Here is a 20727-nt window from a genome sequence, read left to right as displayed (position 1 = left end):
AGTGTGCCACGCATACTTCTCCTCTCGTCTTATCTTCCACATCAAACCTGTTGAGACCGGCTAGCCTAAGGTCAGCTTTGTAGGTAGAGATTTGAACCCGGGTCTCTCCGCTTCTGGCCAGACGCTCTAGCCCTGCCTTTGCCAAGCTTGTGATTCCTGCATTGCAGGGGGTTGGACTAGATGACCCATGGGGTCCCTTCCAACTCTACAATCTGTGATTCTGTGGTGCCCTCCAGTTGTGTGTTGCCAGTTTGGCAAATGTGCTCCCTGAATGCCCAGCACTTGGCACACAGCTATTTAACATCTGGGCAAACTGCTCCAGGACAGAGCAGAAGCCAGGGGCTTGACGGTGGTGCCTTTTTGTTCTCCTGTTTCTTATGACTGTCCTTGGCTTGGCCAGTGGTGTCCAAACTTTTTTCAAAGAGGGCCAGATTTGATGAAGTGAAGGGCCGTGAGGGGCCGAACAGAGGACCAACCAAAGTTGTTGAGCTTTTTTTACGATTGAAGTTGTCGAGGGTTTTAAAGGATTTTACTCCAGGAAATAAACTGCCATACGGCCGGATTAAACCGACCAGCGGGCTGGATTAGGCCCCAAAATGGACTTTGGACGTGCCTGGTTCTGTAACTGCTGCCTCCCAAGTTGATTTTGCTGCATTTGCAGCACCAAAATGGCCTTGCCGGGGCTCAACCCTGGCCAGTGTGTCTGGAGGTCTTGGGCTGCCTAGACGACAAGACCCCCCTCTCAGCCTCACTGATGTGGTCCAAAGGAAATCAGAGCAAGATGTTTGGCACCAGCTTGGCTGCAGGAGTTTCTGGAAGGAGGCGTACAAGCCGCCATTCAACTATTTAGGAGCTCCACTCCAAATTTGTGTAGGCATTATTCCTTAGTGTTCTTTTCTCCCAGAGATGTTCTGCAAGGCAGCGGGTACAGATGGTTCCTCGGGGATTATTCCCAAAGCCTTTCTCATAAATGAGTATAGGTGCAAGGCGGTGGAGGTTTATCACCAGAGTTTTCCATCTGCAGGATGGGCTGCCTTCCTAGGTTAAAAAACCCCACCTGCCGCCCCCTTCATGTCCCTCTACAGCAGGTACAGAAACTGCCTTCTTGACCATTGGGCCCACTGTTGATCTTGTCCGCTCAATCCGTCAGAACCTGTCTTTGCAAACAGCAGAAATCCCTAACTCATACAAGGTTTGAGACCCATCGGCTACTCTCACCTGGTTTAGCCAGCCAGTCGAAGCCGTTTCCCTGTGTGTGGCTGCTGTCGCCTGCTGACAGCTTCTGGGAGCCACAGGTGAGAGCTGAGTGCAGGATGGGGACTATCCCAGAAGGAGCACAACGTTTCCCCCACCAGAAATAACTTTGACCAGGTAACTGCCCAAGGAGAAGGGACAGGTTTTTGGGTTTTTTTGACAGCAGCCAGTCTTGAAGATGCATGTGTGGAGGAGCTGAGCTGTCGAGAGAGTGACTCTTTGCTGTGGGCGAGGCAAATGTGAACTCCGTGTGAAGCTGCCGGTTTTGTTTGGTTCAGGTCAAGTCTTTATGGTATAACCAGTTAGGTCAGGCTTCCTCAAACTCAGCCCTTCAGATGTTTTGAGACGGCAGTTCCCATCATCCCGGACCACTGGTCCTGCTAGATAGGGATCATGGGAGTTGTAGGCCAAAAACATCTGGAGGGCCGAGGTTGAGGAAGCCTGAATTAGGTTTTTACAAGATAGGCGGTTTTATTAGACCTGGTAATAAAAGTGTTCTCTGCTTAGTGATTAGTGTTGATGAGTAAATGACAGTGCAGAGGAGCAAGTGCCCACCAGCTATCTCTGGAGCGGGCGGGGAGGGAACTCTTTGTCTCCTTCAGGAAGATGGGCAGGTTCATGGGGACAAATCCAGCCTAGTCCTTTGAGTGCAGGGGAGGCCACAGCTTCTTGCGTTGCAAAATGGTCTGTCTCTCTCTCCAGTGGTGGGGTGCAGTGCATGCCGAGAACTGCTGTAGGGCTTGCTCAGACCACACCTGGAATCCTGTGTCCAGTTCTGGGCACCACAATTTAAGAAGGATGTTGACAAGTTGGAAGGTGTGCAGAGGAGGGCAACCAAGATTCTGTTGTTATTTAGTCGTTTAGTCGTGTCCGACTCTTCGTGACCCCCTGGACCAGAGCACTCCAGGCATTCCTGTCTTTCACTGCCTCCCGCACTTTGGTCAAACTCATGCTGGTAGCTTTGAGAACACAGTCCCACCATCTTGTCCTCCGTCGTCCCCTTCTCCTTGTGGCCACCATCTTTCCCAACATCAGGGTCTTTTCCAGGGAGTCTTCTCTTCTCATGAGGTGGCCACAGTATTGGAGTCTCAGCTTCAGGATCTGTCCTTCCAGTGAGCACTCAGGGCTGATTTCCTTCAGAATGGAGAGGTTTGATCTTCTTGCAGTCCATGGGACTCTCCAGAGTCTCCTCCAGCACCAGAATTCAAAAGCATCAATTCTTCGGCGACCAGCCTTCTTTATGGTCCAGCTCTCACTTCCATACATCACTACTGGGAAAACCAGAGCTTGAACTATACGGACCTTTGTCGGCAAGGTGATGTCTCTGCTTTTTAAGATGCTGTCTAGGTTGGAAGGCCAGCTGTCATGGATGCTTTAGCTGAGATTCCTGCATTGCAGGGGGTTGGACTAGATGACCCTCACAGACCCTTCCACTCGAAGATTCTATGATTCTCCTAGGAGAGAAGATGCTGGCTCCCCTGCAGAGGACCAGTCTTAGTTGAGCAATGCTTCTGCCTTTGTTTGGATGTCCTTGAGTGAAAGTTGCATGGTGGAAGCCTTGCCTGATGAATTGCTCCCAGGCGTGACGCCACATTCTTTGCATTCCTTATTCTGGGAAGACTCTGGGGAGTTCCTGCCTTCCTGTTCCTCGCCCCAGGCAGTTTACGTGGCTGCTCAGGCGTTGCATGTGGTTGGGATGCTGCGTTCTGTGAAGCAGATGTGTTGACGGACTGGCCTGATGGTGGGGGACGAATGCGAGTGGCGCAATATTTTTTTGCCACTGCTAGTCTTGTTATATAACCAGCGGAGCACCAGTGTGTTGCTAAACCAGAAGCGATTGTGCACCTGCAAAGGTTTCTTCCTCCATTTCAGGCTAGGCAAGGAGATCACATTGCAAATAAAATCCTATATGGAAATTAATTATACTGTCTCAGAACCTTTGGTACTAGGAGAAAAGGAACACTTGTAAAAGTTTTTTTTTTTTAACTCCTTATAGAATCGTAGAGTTGGAATGGACTCAGGTCAGTGATCTTCCTTGTTTGTAGCCTTCTTTTTTCAAAATTGAATTTGTATTACATACAAAAACTTATAGACCTTGAAAAAACAAGTAAGTAACAAAAGGGGGGCAGGAAGTAATTCAGAATTGCAGAATGAAATAAAAGCGACCGCTACACAAATTTCAAGAGCAGCGTACCAAGTTACAATCACACTTCACTGGCTACCGGGTGATGTTTAAATACCCCAACCATAATAAGAGCTGTTTGACAGTGGAAGGGGAAGTGTCAGCTGCAACCGTGGCATTTTCAGAACTGCACTGTAACCAGCTGAGCTATCACGAAAGCACAAAATGGTATAGGATCCTTCCGTCCTGCCTGTCCACTCAATGCATTCTGACAGTTCCGGGGACGCAATTTGCTGCTTTGCAGCTTCTCCTCCATAAACATTTGCTGACGATTATATTGCGTGATTCAGTTGCTACTTATGGAGAGCTCCAGAGAACTCTGCAGCTAGCAGGTGATATCTAAGACCTCAAAATTCCTATCACACAGGACGCTGAGCAAGGTTAGCGTACGTCACCCTCTGACCTCCAGCCCCCCTGGGCTCCTTCTCCTACCTGTCCTGCAGCACCTAAACGGTTGTGCTGGCCTTGTCACGGGAGATAACAAGATAAGGGCTCCAAGAACTTTAGACGTGGATATTGCTTTTTATCCGTGGGTAATGGATTGGAGGGAAGTTCTCCTGCTTCAGCCCCTGGGTGCAAAGTGCAAGGCAGGCGGCCTTTTCTTCCTCTACTTCTCCCCTCCCCCTGCTTAGCTGATATGGGTGACAGGAGGCCTCATTTAAAGCACATTTACATTGCCAAGGGAAGCAGGGGACATCCCCTGGCCTCTGTTCTTCCAGAAGGCAACCGTGTTTTTCATTTGTTTTACTATTGCATATTTATTGCACTTATCCCCAAGTTGCTGAAGGCGGCATGCATTTAAACGGCCTCGGTCCAGTATCCCTGGAGGAGCGTCTCCACCCCCATCGTTCTGCCTGGACACTGAGGTCCAGCGCCAAGGGCCTTCTGGCGGTTCCCTCCCTGCGAGAAGCCAAGTTACAGGGAACCAGTCAGAGGGCCTTCTTGGTGGTGGCCCTGTGGAACGCTCTCCCACCAGATGTCAAAGAAGAACTACTTCCAGACTTTTATAAGACATCTGAAGGCAGCCCTGTTCAGGGAAGCTTTTAATGTTTAACAGATTACTGTATTTTAATGCTTTGTTGGAAGCCGCCCAGAGTGGCTGGGGAAACTCAGCCAGATGGGCGGGGTATAAATAATAATGTATTATTATTATTATTATTATTATTATTAATATTATTAATCTCTTCCCCACAACAGCCCTGCAGGGTAGGTTAGGCCGAGAGGCAGGGACTGGCCCAAGGACACCCAGTGAGCTTTATGGCTTAGTAGAGATTTGAACCCTGGTCTCATAGGTTTATTCCTTCCTGCTCTATTTATTTATCTTCCTGCTCTATTTACCTGGTCTCATAGGTCTATTCCTTCCTGCTCTATTCCTTCCTGCTTTGTTTGCACAGTGCTGGGGGGTGTCGTCGGTGTGCATCGCAGGGTCAGTCCGTTGCGTTGCTCCCCGATGAGGATTTTTGGGGGGTTCTGGGAAGGAAGACTGCTCTGCTAGGTTGCAGGTGGCAGAAAAGGGGGGGAGAGAAGTTGCTGAATGCAAGAGGCTTTGCTGGGGCGGGGCAGGGAGAGGGAGAGAAGAGAAAGAGGCTTTGAGCGGCCAGTGCCAAAACCCCAAGTAATTTGCTTAAACTTTGATTGTAGGTTAATCCTGGATTAAGGCAGGGCAGCGCCAGCGCCGTGTGAGGTGGGAAGCAGCAGGGTGAGCTGGGCACCTCTTTGCTCTGTCGTCCTCATGCCTCTTTCTGATTGGCTTCCTTGTTCCTCCTCTGTTGCAGGACTCCTGGGAGCGCGCTTGGCTGGAAGCTCAGCCCAGTGCCCGAGTGGCAGGCTGTCGGAGGGAGGAGTCTCCATCAGGGCTCACCCCTGCCAGCCGGTTCCTTCAGCTGAGCTCCTGAGTAGCTGGAGAGAACGAGAGGGGGAGAGCTGAAGGTTTGGAGGCAGCGGCAAGACAAATTGCTGGGAGCGAGAACAGGAAACAGGGACCCTCCGCGCTGCCTCTCCAACATCTCTGCTTTCCTTTCGAAGGAGGTTCGCGCAGCAACACGTGGAAGAGGTTGAGCAGCTAAGACAGGATCTTGTTCCGAAACAGCTGCAACAGCAGAACTGCCTGGGGTTTTGGAGACGGCTTGGGGGTCGCTGGAATCGAAGCAGAATCTGTGGGGCGGTTTTGAGCTGTGCCCTGGGGTGGTGGCTGGGAGGCGCAGTCACGGCCAGCTCTCACAGGTACTCCCATGTGCCTCGGAACGGGTTGGCAGCCTGCAGAGACCTGCCTCCCTTTGCCCCCAGATTCTGAGGCCTTCGCTTTGTCAGCAGAGGAGACAGCAGGCTGGGTGCTATCTGGGTAATGAGACTCCTATCAGAGCCTGAGCGGTAGTAATGACCATCAGGTGTGCACCTGGAAACAAGCTTGCTGCACTCTGGACTGGAGAGGGACAGAGGCTGCCGTTTGGAAGCTGGCAGTAAAGACCAACGGTGGAGGGATTTGTGCTTTGCTTTTATTCTCAATGGAGAGATGATCCGAACTGTGCTTTGATTGGAGCTAGCTGCATTATTGGGGATGGACAGGGCTCAGAATGCCTCCCCGCAGGCTCCAGGTTTGGCCCCTGCTTCCTTAGCTGTTTAGGTGATGAAAATATCTCTCAAGCCTCATTAAGACCCCTTGACAGTGTCTTGCAAAGGGCTGCTCTTTCTTCCAGCTTTGGGAATTCAGCACCCAGTTCACTACGTGCTTTTAGATAACTTGCATGGATACCCTGCTGGTGAGACTTCTCAGCTTCAGATTTTAAGGGCCACTTTGCCCATCCAACAGGTGGGACAGCCATGGAGGACACTCTCCCTTTGCCAGCAGGGATGTCACAGTCTTGGCAACTGGTCACAGCGCAGCAGTAAGAAGCTCTTTGGAAGCCTTGCTGGTGATGCTTGAAGGGGGTTTCTTAAAGCCCCCTTCCTCCCCACCCCACGTGGAACTCGTCCAGATGCTTCTGAGGCATCCCTGATTGCGGAAGGCGAGCGAGCGATTTGCCCCTGGTCAGCCATGGCGGAGCATTTGGAGCTGCTGGCCGAGATGTCTGCGGTGGGCCGGATGGGCACTCAGGAGCGGCTGAAGCACGCCCAGAAGCGCCGCACGCAGCAGCTGAAGAAGTGGGCGCAGTTTGAGAAGGACGTGCAGGGCAAGAAGACCAGAGCGGAGAAGAAGAAGAAGGGCAGCAGCAAGGAGAGACGGGTGCTATTCCCTGAGAACATCCGGCTGCTTGAGGCCGCGTGCCGCAACGACGTGGAAGAAGGTAGGAGCTGGAGCCCTACCTGGGGAGGGGGATAAAGCTTTGTGACAGAACTCCTGGTTCACATGGCGCCCAGGCGCTGCAGCCATCTCAGGCAGCAGGGCTGGGGAATCAGAGTCATGAAATGGGTGAGTTGGAAGGGAGCCCGAGGGTCATCTAGTCCAACCCCTCCTGCAGATGGCCATCCCACCTCTGCTTAAAAATCCCCAATGAAAGAGAGTCCACAAGCTTCCCAGGGAGTCCGTTCCACTCTTGAACATCAGTTACCATCAGAAAGTCCTTCCTGATGTTAAGTCGGAAACTTCTTTCTTGTCATTTGAATCCGTTGGTTCGGGTCCTACCCTCCAGAGCAGGCATCCCCAAACTTGGCCCTCCAGCTGTTTTGGGACTACAATTCCCAGCATCCCTGACCACTGCTCCTGTTAGCTAGGGATGATGGGAGTTGTAGTCCCAAAACATCTGGAGGGCCAAGTTTGGGGATGCCTGCTCCAGAGCCTCAGAAAATCAGCTTGCGCCATCTTGCATGTGACAGCCCTGCAGATATTTGAAGATGGCTATTCTGCCACCTTCTCTTCTCCAGACCAAACATTCCCAACTCCCTCAACAGTTGCTCTTGAGGCTTGGTTTCCAGACCCTCCTCTACACATGTTCCAGCTTGTTGAACATCTGTCTTAGGCTCAGGTGCCCAGAACTGGACACAGGACTCCAGGTGGGGTCTGACCAAGGCAGAATAGGGTGGTACTATTACCATATTTCAGTCTCTTAGTCAGCCTTCCCCAACCTAGCATATTGGTCTGGGAATCATGAAAGTTGAAAGCATAATGAATCTGGGAAATGTGGTCTGTTTCCCATGTTTTCCTCCCAGCTCTCTTGCCGCAAGAGCTAGAAAACCTAAGAAAAATGAGGATTCTGGCAAGCTATAAGGAGTTGTGTCTCAGAGAACTTTATTCTGCTATAGCAACGTGCAAACAACACAGACCCAAGTTGTTGTAAGCTTTTCTGTCTTTGGCTCCAGTTAGGATCACTGTGTGTCCAGTTACAGCTGCAGAAATACAAATATGGCCATCTGTCATTGTAAGAGCTGTTTGACAGTGGAACGGACTCCCTGGGAAGGTGGTGGACTCTGCTTCCTTGGAGGCTTTTAAGCAGAGATTGGACGGCTGTCCATCATGGATGCTTTAGCTGAGATTCCTGCATTGCAGGGGGTTGGACTAGATGACCCCAGAGGCTCCCTTCCAACCCTATAGTTCTATAATCCTACATAGCAGTATCATCATGGTCCTCCCTTCATTCCCAAAGGCCCCATCCCGATGGTCCTCAATTTCCCTCTTTCCTTTACTTCAGCCTTTGAGTCTCTAATTTCTCCGTTCCTTTACTTCCACTTGCAAGCCTTGGCCATATGATTCCGCCCCTCTCAAAGTGAGAAGGTGGATAGTTGTTCTTTCAGAATTCCACACTCGTCTCAGTAGTAATTCCAGTGTGGCAGCCATTGTTGACTTAAACATGTAAACATGTGAATTTCACAGAACTTGTAGAGCACATTCCTGTGTGTGTCCAGAGGGGCAGACTTCCAGATAAGGGAGTGGAGATTCCAGTCTGTGGCTGCAATCCTAAGGAACAAGGCCCTCTCAGCTCAGTGGGATTACTTCCACGTAGACATGCACAGGATTGCGGTGTTAGTCTGTAAATCCGAAAGGCTGCTCCTGCTCAGTTCTGCAGGAAACCCTTCACTTGGCAGTGAAGGTCACTGTGTGATGGCCTTGGCCAGATCATCCGGTCAGCCTGGCTTTTCTCGCAGGGTTGTTGTGATGCTACAGTGAGGAATGGAATAGTGCAGAATAGATATGTAACAACAACAAAAAAATAGAAATCAAATTTCAAACCATTTCAATCCCAGTGATTAAAAAGGTGAACGAAAAATGCTAGGGCTGCGATCCAAGCCTGCTTGCTAGGGAGGAAGCTCCATGAAACTTGCTTGGAATTTCAGTTCAGCATCAGAGCCGACTGAAGTTGGTTGCTTCATAAACACTTCTTGTGTTGCTTGTGTGCTCTAGCCTGGCTTTGAGGGGAATCAACAAGGAAAGCAGTATCTGCAAGGTGAAACGAAAGAGGCTTTGGACGCTAAGAAAAGATGTAGGGGAAAGAAGCAGGTGCAAACCCAGGGGATGAGATTCAGCCAAGGGCTTCTTGCCCCCCAGCCTCAAGCACCCTGGTGGGCCCACCCCTGACAAGTGATGCTGGGGGGGTGCACGTTCGTAGCATAATCAGAAGCTCTACCAATCCAAGAAGCCAGTTTTTAACGAGCAACATTTGTTTGTCACCCCGTAAGATACTAAGTTCTCTCAGCAACTTACAATAGAAGATTGTGCAACAAGGGAGTTAAAGGCTGCAGGAGTTTCGGATCCTTTTAATGCTCTTTGTTCTATGTGCAAACCATGGAAGTGTGCGTAGGCCTGTCTCATTGCATGCAAATCACACCTCCTCAGAAGCAACCTTTGAAAATAAAGATTGCCATGAAACAATTGCCGAGATTCACTCGGGGTAAGTTCTGTGATGTTCAGAAAGCCTTTCATAGGATCGGCTGCTTCTGGGGATGGAGTTGCCCAATGCCTCTAGTTGTGGCTGCCCATGATTTGCTCCAAACAGTTCTGTCGTCGTATTTTATGGAAGATTTAAGTGTCACTGGAGGGGCTTCAGTGGAGAGCAACAGAGGTGCTTGACATTTTTAAAAGCATAATGGTTAGTTGACCAGCACTGCTGAAGCTGCCCAGCCCTTCCAGGAAGTGGAATCTTCCTGGGTTCTTCAGTGGCATCTTTATCCACTGAATGACCTGCCCCCCCCCCAAAAAATACCCCACTCCACTGCCTTTCTTCCCAAGCTTGCTGCCTTTCTTCTATAAGACTTACTGGCGTGTTGCAGAAACTAGAAGCCAGACCCGGTTGGCACTGCCAGTTTCCTCTTTCTGCCATGCCCCGCTCCCATTCAGTGGCCTACGAGGTGGGTAGGTCGTATCCTGGCTGTGCCCGTCCATGGGGCTCCCTCCTCCCCGCTCAGTAACATTTGAGGGAGGTTTAGAGAAATGTGACAAGTGGAGCTTTGCAGGAAGAGGGGTCAAGCAGAGACAAAATTGCAGTTTTCACATATTTGAAAGGCTTCCACGAGGAAGCAAGTCTTTTGCAGTTGCAAGCGAGAGACTTTTCGTTTTATTTGTCCATCTTCCCCAGCCCAGAGGATCCGATGGTACAAATGTTAAAAGACATGTACAGTCATACCTCAGGCTACAGACGCTTCAGGTTGCGCATTTTCGGGTTGCACACCGTGCTGTACCCGGAAGTACCGGAACAGGTTACTTCCAGATTTTGGCACTCGTGCATGCGCAGAAACACTAAATTGCACTTTGCGCATGCACAGAAGTGCTGAATTGCGACCTGCATGTGTTTGTTGCGGGTTGCGAATGCTGCAGCTTGCGAATGTGCCTCCCGTACAGATCATGTTCGCAACCCAAGCATCCACTGTCCATAAAAGGCCCGTTAAAGACCCTAGCAAGAAAACATAAAAGTTTTCTTATCCAGAGTCTGACCATTGTTCCATCCAGTCCCAGGATTGTTGATGCGTAGCAACTCTCCAAGATTTTGGGATGTTACCAGGCTTCTGGTTGGCCACTGAGAGCAGATGGCTGAGCTAGATGGGCCACTGCCCTCATCCATCAGGCTCATCTCAGGAAATGCCATGGATTTGACCCAGGACCTTCTGCACGCAAAGGATGTGCTCTATTCCTTTGCAGTGAGACACACAGATGGACGGGCAGCCCAAAGAAGGTTCTGCGATCGCAGTGGGACATGCAGGTGGAGGTAGTGGCTCAGATATTCACACTGGAAGGCGGGGGGGGGGGGGGCGCGACCTGTGGTAGAGGACCTGTTTCCTCTGACTTGGAGGCGTGTTTGTTGCCCTGCCTATCCATTTGCTCTTTTGCTGCCCCAACCTCTGATCTCTGCGTGAGGAGTCTGTGCCCAGGTGACGTTCAGCTTCCTTGCCGGCTCCAGGCAGGGCTGCAGCTGCTGTTTACACCAGGGGTCAGCAAACTTTTCCAGCAGGGAGCTGGAAGCTCTGTCCCCCAGACCTTGTGGGGGGGGGCAGACTATATTTTGAAAAAATAATAATAAACAAATTCCTATGCCCCACAAATAACCCGGAGATGCATTTTAAATAAAAGTACACATTCTACTCATGTAAAAACATGCTGATTCCCGGTCCGTCCGTGGGCCGGATTTAGAAGGCGATCGGGCCGGATCCGGCCCCCAGGCTTTAGTTTGCCTACACTTGGTTTAGACCAACAAACTTACTTTTCAAACATTTGAGCTCCTAATGAATGAATCAGCAGGAGGAGAACCACACATGGTAGCCCTGAGCTCAGCAAGGCTTAAATATGTGAGCATCTCTGCTGGATCAGGCCAAAAGCCGTCCTAGTCCAGTATCCTGCTTCCAGCCAGATGCCTGCAGGAAGCTCCCAGGCAGGGCAGGCCAGCAGGAGCAAGAGTCTTGCATTCAGAGGCGTGCTGAACCTGGAGGGAACATGGAGCCATCCTGCCCAGTAGCCATTGAAAGCCTTTTCTCTCCAGGAAAGCTCAAGTAGTCACAGAACGTCTGGGCTATGTGGATCTCCTGTTAGTAAAAAAAGAAAAGAAAAGTGTTCTAGTTTGGAACTTCTGAGCCTTGGCAGCTTTGGACACTTAGTAGTCAGTCCCCTGTGCCATGCCGTAAATCTATACTGTAAGCTATTTGGGGCAGAGACTCACTTTTACTTGCATTGGCTGTGCAAGGGACCACATTTAGCAATGGCACAACCTCGCAGCCAATGGCGCAACTTTGGTAAAAGTTAAATCTGCAGATCTCTTCTCCCCCTGTTCCTGCCCTTCAATTCAGGGCTGCAAGAGCAAGAAAATGCAAGCTCAGCAGGCAGCGGTCAGCTGCCACCACGCTCTGCTCCGTGGTGCCGAGGCGCAGTCTGTCTCTGCTGCGTCTCTCCGTATCTGTGTTTAGTGGCTCCCCCTTGACTTCCTCCCGCGGCAGAGGGGCAGGCCAAGGAGCTTGCCGGGTTTTTACGATTCGCTCTCGGCCTCCGACTCTTCCTCTCTTCTTAGGCTAGCTAATGACAAAACGTGATCCTTGAATGAAAAGGCGGATGAGCCGAAAATAGAAATAATTTTAAACAGCTGGATCCGCTCAGAGTGTACTTTGGCTGCCGGTGGAAGAATGGAGCCGATAATTACGTGTGGCTTCAGGGAAGGCTGCCAGCGTTACGGTCCTGGAGGACGGAGCTTTTGGCCTCTGCAGCCATGACCCCTCCTCTGGCCCTGACCCTTTCACCTGGCTGACCCTTAGCACTTGGAGCGCCCGGCAGAATGCTGACCAGGGAGTCTCCTGGCCCCTGGCCCAGACCAGACCACCCACGCTCTGTCCAGGCCGTGCCTTTTGCCTCTGGGCTCTGTGTAGTTGCTGAGCCAACAACATCTCCATCTAAGAACCCATCTATTTCTCTTTTAATGCCCTGAAACTGCCAACAGTGGCATGCACTTTTCTCTCTCCCCCACCTCCCGCCATGAAATGCTCCTGAAGCATTAATCCAGGATGTCGGGATCACCACCAGAGGCAGCATATGTTGCACTGCCCCTCCCCAGCAGGGACCTGCTGTGGTCAGGCGGCTGAGCTTAGGACTTGGGGAATGTGTGGAATGTGGAGGGCGCCACTGGCTGCGGCTTGTGGGGAAGAGCGTCTCTCTTTAAAGCACAACGTGGGCATTTCTGTCCTTGGGTTTGTAAGGAGGAGGCCAGAACGAGCCACCTGCATCTCTGCCTCTTGCTTGCGCAACCACGGGGGTCGCTCTTCCTCTGGACCCTGCGCTTTGCTGGGAGAGAGAAGTGGGAGAAAACCACATTTGCCACCGAGCGGCCAGGTTGGGCTAGGTGTCACCACGGAAGACGGAGAGTTGGTCCCCCTTTGGTGCACTTTAGTCGAGAGTCTATAGGCACCTTCTTCAGCCAGATGCCATTGGTTCATCTTGCTGCTAACTGGGTCCCCTCTGCTGATCTCGGCACCAGAGGCGCAGCTGGCCTTTCAGGTGTTTGGGCCCTGAGTCAGCACATTGAATTGGAACCCCGGAAACGAACTGGCCACCAGGTCCACTGTTTTGAAACAGGGCAGATGGTCTCTCGCAGACATGAGTGGCAGGAAATCGCACACAGTGCGTGATGAGAACTGGGGGCGCTGGAAGGTTGCTGATGGGTAGCTTTTAAAAAAAGTGTGTACAAAACAGGCCATTAGGTGCGCGGGTGGCTGGCTGCGGGGAGCGTGTCACGTGGGTGAGCTGTGTCTGTTGACAGTGGACACATGGAGCCATGGCAGGAACAAGCTGTTCTGGCTTAGCTGTAATTACTCCGGCAAGGGAGCTGTGTGCTTGACCTTCTGTGCAGCCGAGGAGGAAGTCCTGCTCCCTTGCGGTCCTGAAGCAACAATGCGGTGGCCCCAGGGGCTCCTAAAGGCTGAAGCCCACTTGATGCTTTGCCTGCCTGCTGATGGCTGAGTGCTGAGGGCTCCGGTTAGCAACACAGGAAGCGTTCGCCTGGCAAAACTGCAGAGCCTTAATGGAGGTGGCTTGAGGGGAGAGCCCCTGCGCCAGGGAAGGAAATTGCCCCCAGAGGTGGGAATATTTGCGTGTTTGGGAACACAGGCGGTATGGGAGTTCCATAACTAAGTCATCATAGCAAGAACAGGAAATGCAGGAGAAATTGCAACGGATGATAATGCGTGACTTTCAAAACGCAAGAGGCAGAAAGTCAGATCACGATCCTGTCTTACAATAAGAAAGACAGCTGCAGTCGATCTAAACTACAGTCAGTGAAGCTGCATCTTCAGGAACAGCAGTAGCACATGTGGAATGCATTTCCTCTGAGTGTTGTCTCTTGTTATGTCTGCAGAGTGTGGGCTTCCTAGCTGTCTAGTAGTGCCAGATATAGGGAGGGGGAAAGAGCAGGCAGTTTAGTTGTGGCATCGTAGAGTTGGGGGAGACTTTATCTTCTTCTTCATCATCATCTTTGGTGATCCCTCTTAGCCGAGTAAGATTGTCTTCCATAAACCCCTGACACACGGTCTTAACAATGAGTCTGTAAGTGACTGTGGAGGCCAGTTCTGGATCTGCACGTCCTTCCACAGTGGGGACATTGGTTTCCGGGTGGGAGTTGATCACAGTGTGGATTTGCCAAGTGTGCCTTCCTCTTAGCACGTTTCTCCCTTGCGTTCTGAGTTCGAGTGTCTTCATAGCCCATGACACCTTTGGTAAAGGCTGTTCTCCAACTGGAGAGCTCGCAGGCCAGTGTTTCCCAGTTGTCAGTGTGTATACTACATTTTTTAAGATTTGCCTTGAGACAGACCTTAAACCTCTTTTGTTGACCACCAGCATTACGCTTTCCATTTTTAAGTTCGTAATAGAGTAGTTGCTTTGGAAGACGATCATCAGGCATCCGCACAACATGACCAGTCCAACGAAGTTGATGTTGAAGAATCATTGCTTCAACACTGGTGATCTTTGCTTTTTCCAGTACATTCATATTAGTTCGCCTGTCTTCCCAAGTGATGTGTAAAATTTTTCGGAGACACCATTGATGGAATCTTTTGAGGAGTTGGAGATGGCATTTATAAGTGGTCAATGTTTCACAAGCATATAGTAAGGTTGGCATACAATAGCTTTGTAAACAAGCATTTTAGTTTCCCTGCGAATGTCCCGGACCTCAAACACTCTGGACTTCAATCAGGAGAAAGCTGCACTTGCAGAGCTCAGAGGACGCTGGATTTCGGCATCAAGGCTGGCCATCTAGCGCATCCCCCTCCCCACCCTTAACAAGAAATCCAGAGCATCAGCATCCCCAAGAGATGGCTTGTCCTGCCTCTGCTTGAAGACCCTCAGCCAGGGAGAGCCTACCACCCTAGGCAATTGGTTGCCTTTCTGAACTGTTCTCTTCCCATGAAGAAGCCTGTCCTCATGTGTTCACCCGAAACAGATCTAGTCTTGCTCCGCCAGCAAGAACAATGGCATCCTTCATACCCTCACTGCTGCAAACTCTCACGATGTTGAGTTCCAAATCCACAAAAACAGCATTAAAAGTTATTTAGCGAAACAATATCTTCCAACAGCTAAAGGATGCCTTAAAACATCACAGCTTACAGCATTACAAGATATTGAGATGAAGCATTGCAAATGAAAATCGAATGCAAAAATGCAACGAAAGTCCATGTTGTAAAGCGGCCTGATTAAGAACAAAACAAAACATCCTCTTAAATGCCTGAAAGGAAATCACATGTTACAAAACTCATTAGCGGCTGAGCAAAACCGCTGGGTTTAGAGGCTGCACCCTCAGCCTCTCTCCACACTCTTGTTTCACAAAGCACAACCATGCCTGCCCCCCCGGGCCCCCACATACCAGTCTCAGCCATTCCCATCAGCCACCCCCATAACGCAGTTAATTCCCATCCAACCACTTGCCGCAAAGGGAATGTCTAGTCCGTGAAGAATCCCTGGCAGCATCAAGCATCGTTTACAACCAGCTCATTTCCCCACTTCTGTCTCTGAAGCAAGAAGCCAGCTCAAGATGCATCATAACCATCCCTTCCTTGTCACCCACCCAGGTAGGGCCTGACTCTGTACCAGTCCAGTCTCATAGACTGGTATTAAGTGACGTTGCAACACAGAGGAACCTCACAGACCAGATTCCCTCTCTGAGCAGTGAGAAAAAACTCAGTGCCAATTACCATCCAATAATGGACCACTCACTTTCTCCTACTGGATAATAATCCAACTATATGAACATAAAGGGGGGGGTGCCTTTAGCCTCACGGTGACCCCGAAGGGGTGACACCCACCCCAACTGACCTGCCTCTCTGCAGTGGCCCTTATGCAGTCTGGGCATGTGTGATTTAGCTGAGATTCCTGCATTGCAGGGGGTTGGACTAGATGGCCCACGGGGCCCTTCCAACTCTGCTGATCTATGATTCTGTGAGTCATACTTAAGGGAAGTGGGATGATTCTGGAAGGAGGCCCAGGACACACTCTGAAGGCATCTGAGCAGACCGAGCTTTCCCTTGTTCCACTTGAGATGCAATTGATAAAGAGGAATTGGTCTGATGGGGTTTTCATGCTGTGTGGCTGCTGAGTCCATAGAACCCCTCCCTTGTGCTATCTCGCGCTCCCATTGCTGCTTCAGTGCCCCTCTTGCCACCCTATGTTCGATTGACTCGACGCTTTCTACCACTGAACACCCTCCTGGGTAGGCGACTGACTCAATATTGACTGCATCCCCTTGGTGCATAAACAGGGCTGGTTCCTGCTGCCTCCATAGGTGTTTTCCCTCTGCCTCGGGGTTTCTGGCGAGTTTCTGTTGGCAGGGAGAGGTTCCTGGCTGGAAGACAGCAGGTGTTTTCATAAGGGGTTGGGGCCGGAAAACACACCCCTTGCCCTTGGACTGCATCCAGCTTCTAGGTGTGCACAAAGGCTTGCGGTTTGGCCTCAGCCGTCTCTCTGGGGACCTTTTTGCACTTGAGAAAACCTGCCACCCAAACTCTCCCCGTGCTGCTTTCAAGACTGGCTTCCTTCACGCTGGCCTTGATTTCCTGGATCTCTGGCTCACTTGGGCTTCTCTAAGTAACGCATTTGGGGTTTGGAGAACAGACATGGTTGCTGTTGTTCGCCCTTGGACCTCGCTAGCCTCGGTTCCATTGTGGTGCTTGGGACTCCTGGGTGACCCTGCCAGGAGGGACAGTTCCAGCACCAGGAGGCAGCTGCTGAGGTGGTGGCGGAGAGGACTGGTTCGGCTGTAGCTTCAGAAAGGTAGACTTCAGACAGGTAGACTCCTGAAGGGGTCCGTCCCACCGTCGGACAGCTCTTGCCATCAAAATTATTCTGAAGGAGCGTCTCCACTCCCATTGTTCTGCCCAGACGCTGAGGTCCAGCTCCGAGGACCTTCTGGCGGTTCCCTCCCTGCAAGAAGCGAGGTTACAGGGAACCAGCCAGAGGGCCTTCTCGGTGGTGGCGCCCGCCCTGTGGAACACCCTCCCATCAGATGTCAAAGAGATAAACAACTACCTGACTTTTAGAAGACATCTGAAGGCATTCCTGTTCAGGGAAGTTTTTAATATGTGACATTTTAATGTATTTTTAATCTTTGTTGGAAGCCACCCAAAGTGGCTGGGGAAACCCAGCCAGATGGGCGGACTACAAATAATAAATTATTATTATTATTATTATTATTATTATTATTCCTGTCATTGGGTCGGAATCTCCTTTCTTGTAACTTGAATGGATTGGTTTGAATCCTACCCTCTGGAGCAGGAGAAAACAAGCTTGCTCCATCTTCCATGGGACAGCCCGTCAGATATTGGAAGATGGCCATCATATCAGTCTTCCCCCGGAGGTTGTGGTCTCTCCTTCCTTGAAGGTTTTTAAGCAGGGCTTTGATGGCTGTCTGTCATGGATGCTTTAGCTGAGATTCCTGCATTGCGGGGATTTGGACTGGATGACCCTCACGGTTGCTTAAACTCTACAATTCCATCTCCTCTCAGTGACCTCTTAGCCAGGCTGAGCATCCCCAACTCCTTCAACCATTTCCCTTGGTCATCTTGGTTGCTCTCTTCTGCATGTACCCACGAACCTACAGGACTGCCTCTCCTGGTATGCCCCGCACAGGACCTTAAGGTCCACAAATGACAACATTTTGGAGGTCCCAGGTCGCAAGATGGTTAGATTAGTCTCAACTAGGGCCAGGGCCTTTTCAGTACTGGCCCCGACTTGGTGGAACGCTCTGTCACAAGAGATCAGGGCCCTGTGGGACTTGACATCTTTCCGCAGGGCCTGAAACACAGAGCTGTTCCGCCTGGCCTTTGGTTTGGACTCAGTCTGACCCTTCTGTTTCCCTCCCCTTACGGTTTTGATCTATGGGCTATTTTTACAATGAGGCTGCGTTTTAAATTGCATTTTAACCTGTATTTTAAATTGGTCCCCCCCCTATGTTTTTACTGTAATTTTACGGGTGTTAGCCGCCCTGAGCCCGGCTCTGGCCAGGGAGAGCAGGGTATAAATAAAATTTATTATTATTATTAATGTCTCCCAGCTCCTTGTGCCTGTGGCACCAGCTCTGGGACTGTTCATGTGACTGTTTGCCCTGAGGCAACCACAGAGTGAGAAAAAGGCTCCTTCTTATGCAAGCGGGTGCCTCCCACAGTATCAGCCTTATGTACCTTTCCATTAAAAAACACATAAGCTCAAGGCAGTTTGCAATCCCTTTCAGAATGAGGGGACCACGTGTGGCGGGTGCTGAAAGCACTGCGCCAGCTGCGATTGGCTGAAAAGACTTTGGTGGTGACACTGGCACTGAGGGCTTCTGGGTTGGCATTGACCCATGCCAGGGCCTTTTCCGTGCTGGTTCCCTAGTGAGGCAAGTCTGTCTCCCAACGTTAGTAACTTTCAGGAGGAATTGGAAAACAGTCCTGTTGGCCTAGGCATTTGATGGCCAAAGGGCAGTCTTCCTGGCAACTCTGAAATTATTGGTTGAGATCATGTGTTTAGAACATTTTAAACTTCTTGGAAGTTTCTAACTGGTTTTAATGTTTTGTCATTGTTGTGTCTGCTGCCCTGGACTCCCTTGAGAGGAAAACAGGATATAGATTGAAATTATTATTATTATTATTACTATAAACTTAAAAATACTGGGAGGAGACAGGTCACAGCAGAGATAAAATCAAGGGACTAGTTAAAAGAATTAGGTTCCAATGATGTGCTTGCTTGCTTCTGTCATAATATGCTTTGGGTAGCACTCCAGGCTGGCAAGAAGGAAGCTTGTTGCGTTGAACATTTTGAGCTCTGAAGTTTACGAGTTCCTTATTTATTACCATATTTTTCGCTCTATAAGATGCACCCGACCATAAGATGCACCTAGTTTTAGAGGAGAACAAGGGGAAAAATTCTCTCCCTCTCTGCGCAGCGCCTCTCCAGCAAAGCGGGAGGAGAAATGGAAGGGGCTCCGTTTCTCCTTCCGCTTTGCTGAAGGGGCGCTGCGCAGCTTTCCCTTTGAAGGGGTGCTGCGCAGCTATCCCTGAAGCCAGGAGAGCAAAAGGGATCAGTGCGCACCGATCCCTCTAGCTCTCCTGGCTTCAGTGAAAACAATGGAAAGCCTCCGGAGCACAACGGGAGGAGCAATCCCGCTGCGCTCTGGAGGCTTTCCGTGGCTATCCCTGAAGCCAGGAGAGCGAGAGGGATCGGTGCGCACTGATCCCTCTCGTTCTCCTGGCTTCAGGGATAGCTGCGCAGACTGCATTCACTCCATGAGACCCACACACATTTCCCCTTACTTTTTAGGAAAGGAAAAGTGCGTCTTATAGCGCAAAAAATACGGTATATTTGCACCCTGACTTTCTTCCAAGGAGCTCAAGGGCCCTATGTCGTTCTCATTTTATCCTCACGCCAGCCCTGTGAGGTAGGTTAGGCTGAGAGAGGCTGTGCCTGGTCCCCAGTGCCACCCAGTGAGCTTCATGGCCAAGTGGGGATTCCAGCCCTGGTCTCCCAGGGCCTAGTCCAGCGCTCTAACCACTGTGCCATACTTGGGGCTCCTGCAAGATTAGATAACCCCTTTGGGTCTCTTCTGGCTCCAGGAGGGATGCCGGTGTTCCTGTCCTGTCCCTCCGTTGCCCTTATCCATTTATTGGCTGTGATCTGTCCTCTGAAAGAGCGTCTCCACCCCCATCGTCCAGCCTGGACACTGAGGTCCAGCTCCGAGGGCCTTCTGACGGTTCCCTCACTGCGAGAAGCAAAGCTACAGGGAACCAGGCAGAGGGCCTTCTTGGTGGTGGCGCCTGCCCTGTGGAACACCCTCCCACCAGATGTCAGAGAGAAAAAAAACTACCAGACTTTCAGAAGACATCTGAAGGCAGCCCTGTTTAGGGAAGCTTTGATGCGTTACTGTATTTTAATATTTTGTTGGAAGCCGCCCAGAGTGGCTGGGGAAGCCCAGCCAGATGGGCGGGGTATAAATAATAAATTATTATTATTATTATTATTATTATTATTATTATTATTAACTGGAAAAGCAGAAGGGTGTGTGTGTTGCGGCATTTGCTTGGTGTGAAACCACACACCCAGTTTGCCCAGAGTCACATGGCTGATCCTGCATTGGTGGCTCTGGAGTTAAGTGAGATTTCTTAGGGAGACCACAAAGAATTGTGTCTGTCCCTTCTAAACAGGATCTCCTTTTGTCCTTGAGCTGCCTCTACCAAAAGCATTTGCGGCTCACGTACTCCGGGGTTTGCGGTGGTTAGCATGAGAGATGATTCTTCTTTTTGCTAAAACAAAACACACACACACACACACCCTCTTGGGTTTTAGCTCTGATTTTTTTAATTGCATCTGACTGTTTAATTTAAGCGACCGGCCCACAGCTGCGATGTTGAGGTCACACAGCGCAGATTATTGTTCCATCCTGCAGGGCAACACGGACAAAATCGTTCCTCTTTCAATAGCAATCAAAGCCCCGGTGAGGGAGTCACGTGGCAGCCACACCGCTCCTTCCTGACCATGCTGTGACCCTCCTGACGTGAGCGAGGTCCTGCCTGGGGTCACAGTGGGGCAGGCTTTCCAGATGAACGCTGCAGCCTGCCTGCCTGTGGCAATGTTGCAAACAAAACCTGCCCTTATTCCCTTATGGGGGACATAAGAGCCCTTATAGAGTCCTTTGTAGGTTCTCCATCGGTCAGAGAAAATAACAGAGGCCAAGCAGAGAACATTGAGAAGCAAAGCAGCTAGTAAGCCTGATCTTTATTGATCTGTTGCAACAGGGTGCTCCTCTCACACGCAGGAGGAGGAGGAGGAAGACCCAGAACAAAGGTGTGTCCGCTCTTATATAGACATTTTAAATTGCCCGCCCTGGAGTCCAAGACCACCCCCAGAAACCTCATACATACATCAAAGAAAA

General features: G+C 50.6%; 1 protein-coding gene across 1 annotated transcript in view; it reads left to right on the top strand.

The window, feature by feature from the left end:
• PPP1R16A (protein phosphatase 1 regulatory subunit 16A) overlaps positions 1-20727 on the top strand; it is a 51491-nt gene that overhangs the window by 9398 nt on the left and 21366 nt on the right. Inside the window, exon 2 of the mRNA XM_081012688.1 lies at positions 5212-6720. Coding sequence (XP_080868814.1) covers positions 6471-6720 — 250 coding nt within the window. The 5' untranslated portion in view covers positions 5212-6470. The remainder of the gene's footprint in view (positions 1-5211; positions 6721-20727) is intronic.

The sequence above is a fragment of the Podarcis pityusensis genome (genome assembly GCF_964106645.2).
Source record: "Podarcis pityusensis genome assembly, chromosome: 7".
NCBI classification, from domain to species: domain Eukaryota; kingdom Metazoa; phylum Chordata; class Lepidosauria; order Squamata; family Lacertidae; genus Podarcis; species Podarcis pityusensis.
Note: the sequence above shows the minus strand (reverse complement) of the source record. Positions and strands in the feature narration are given on the sequence as shown.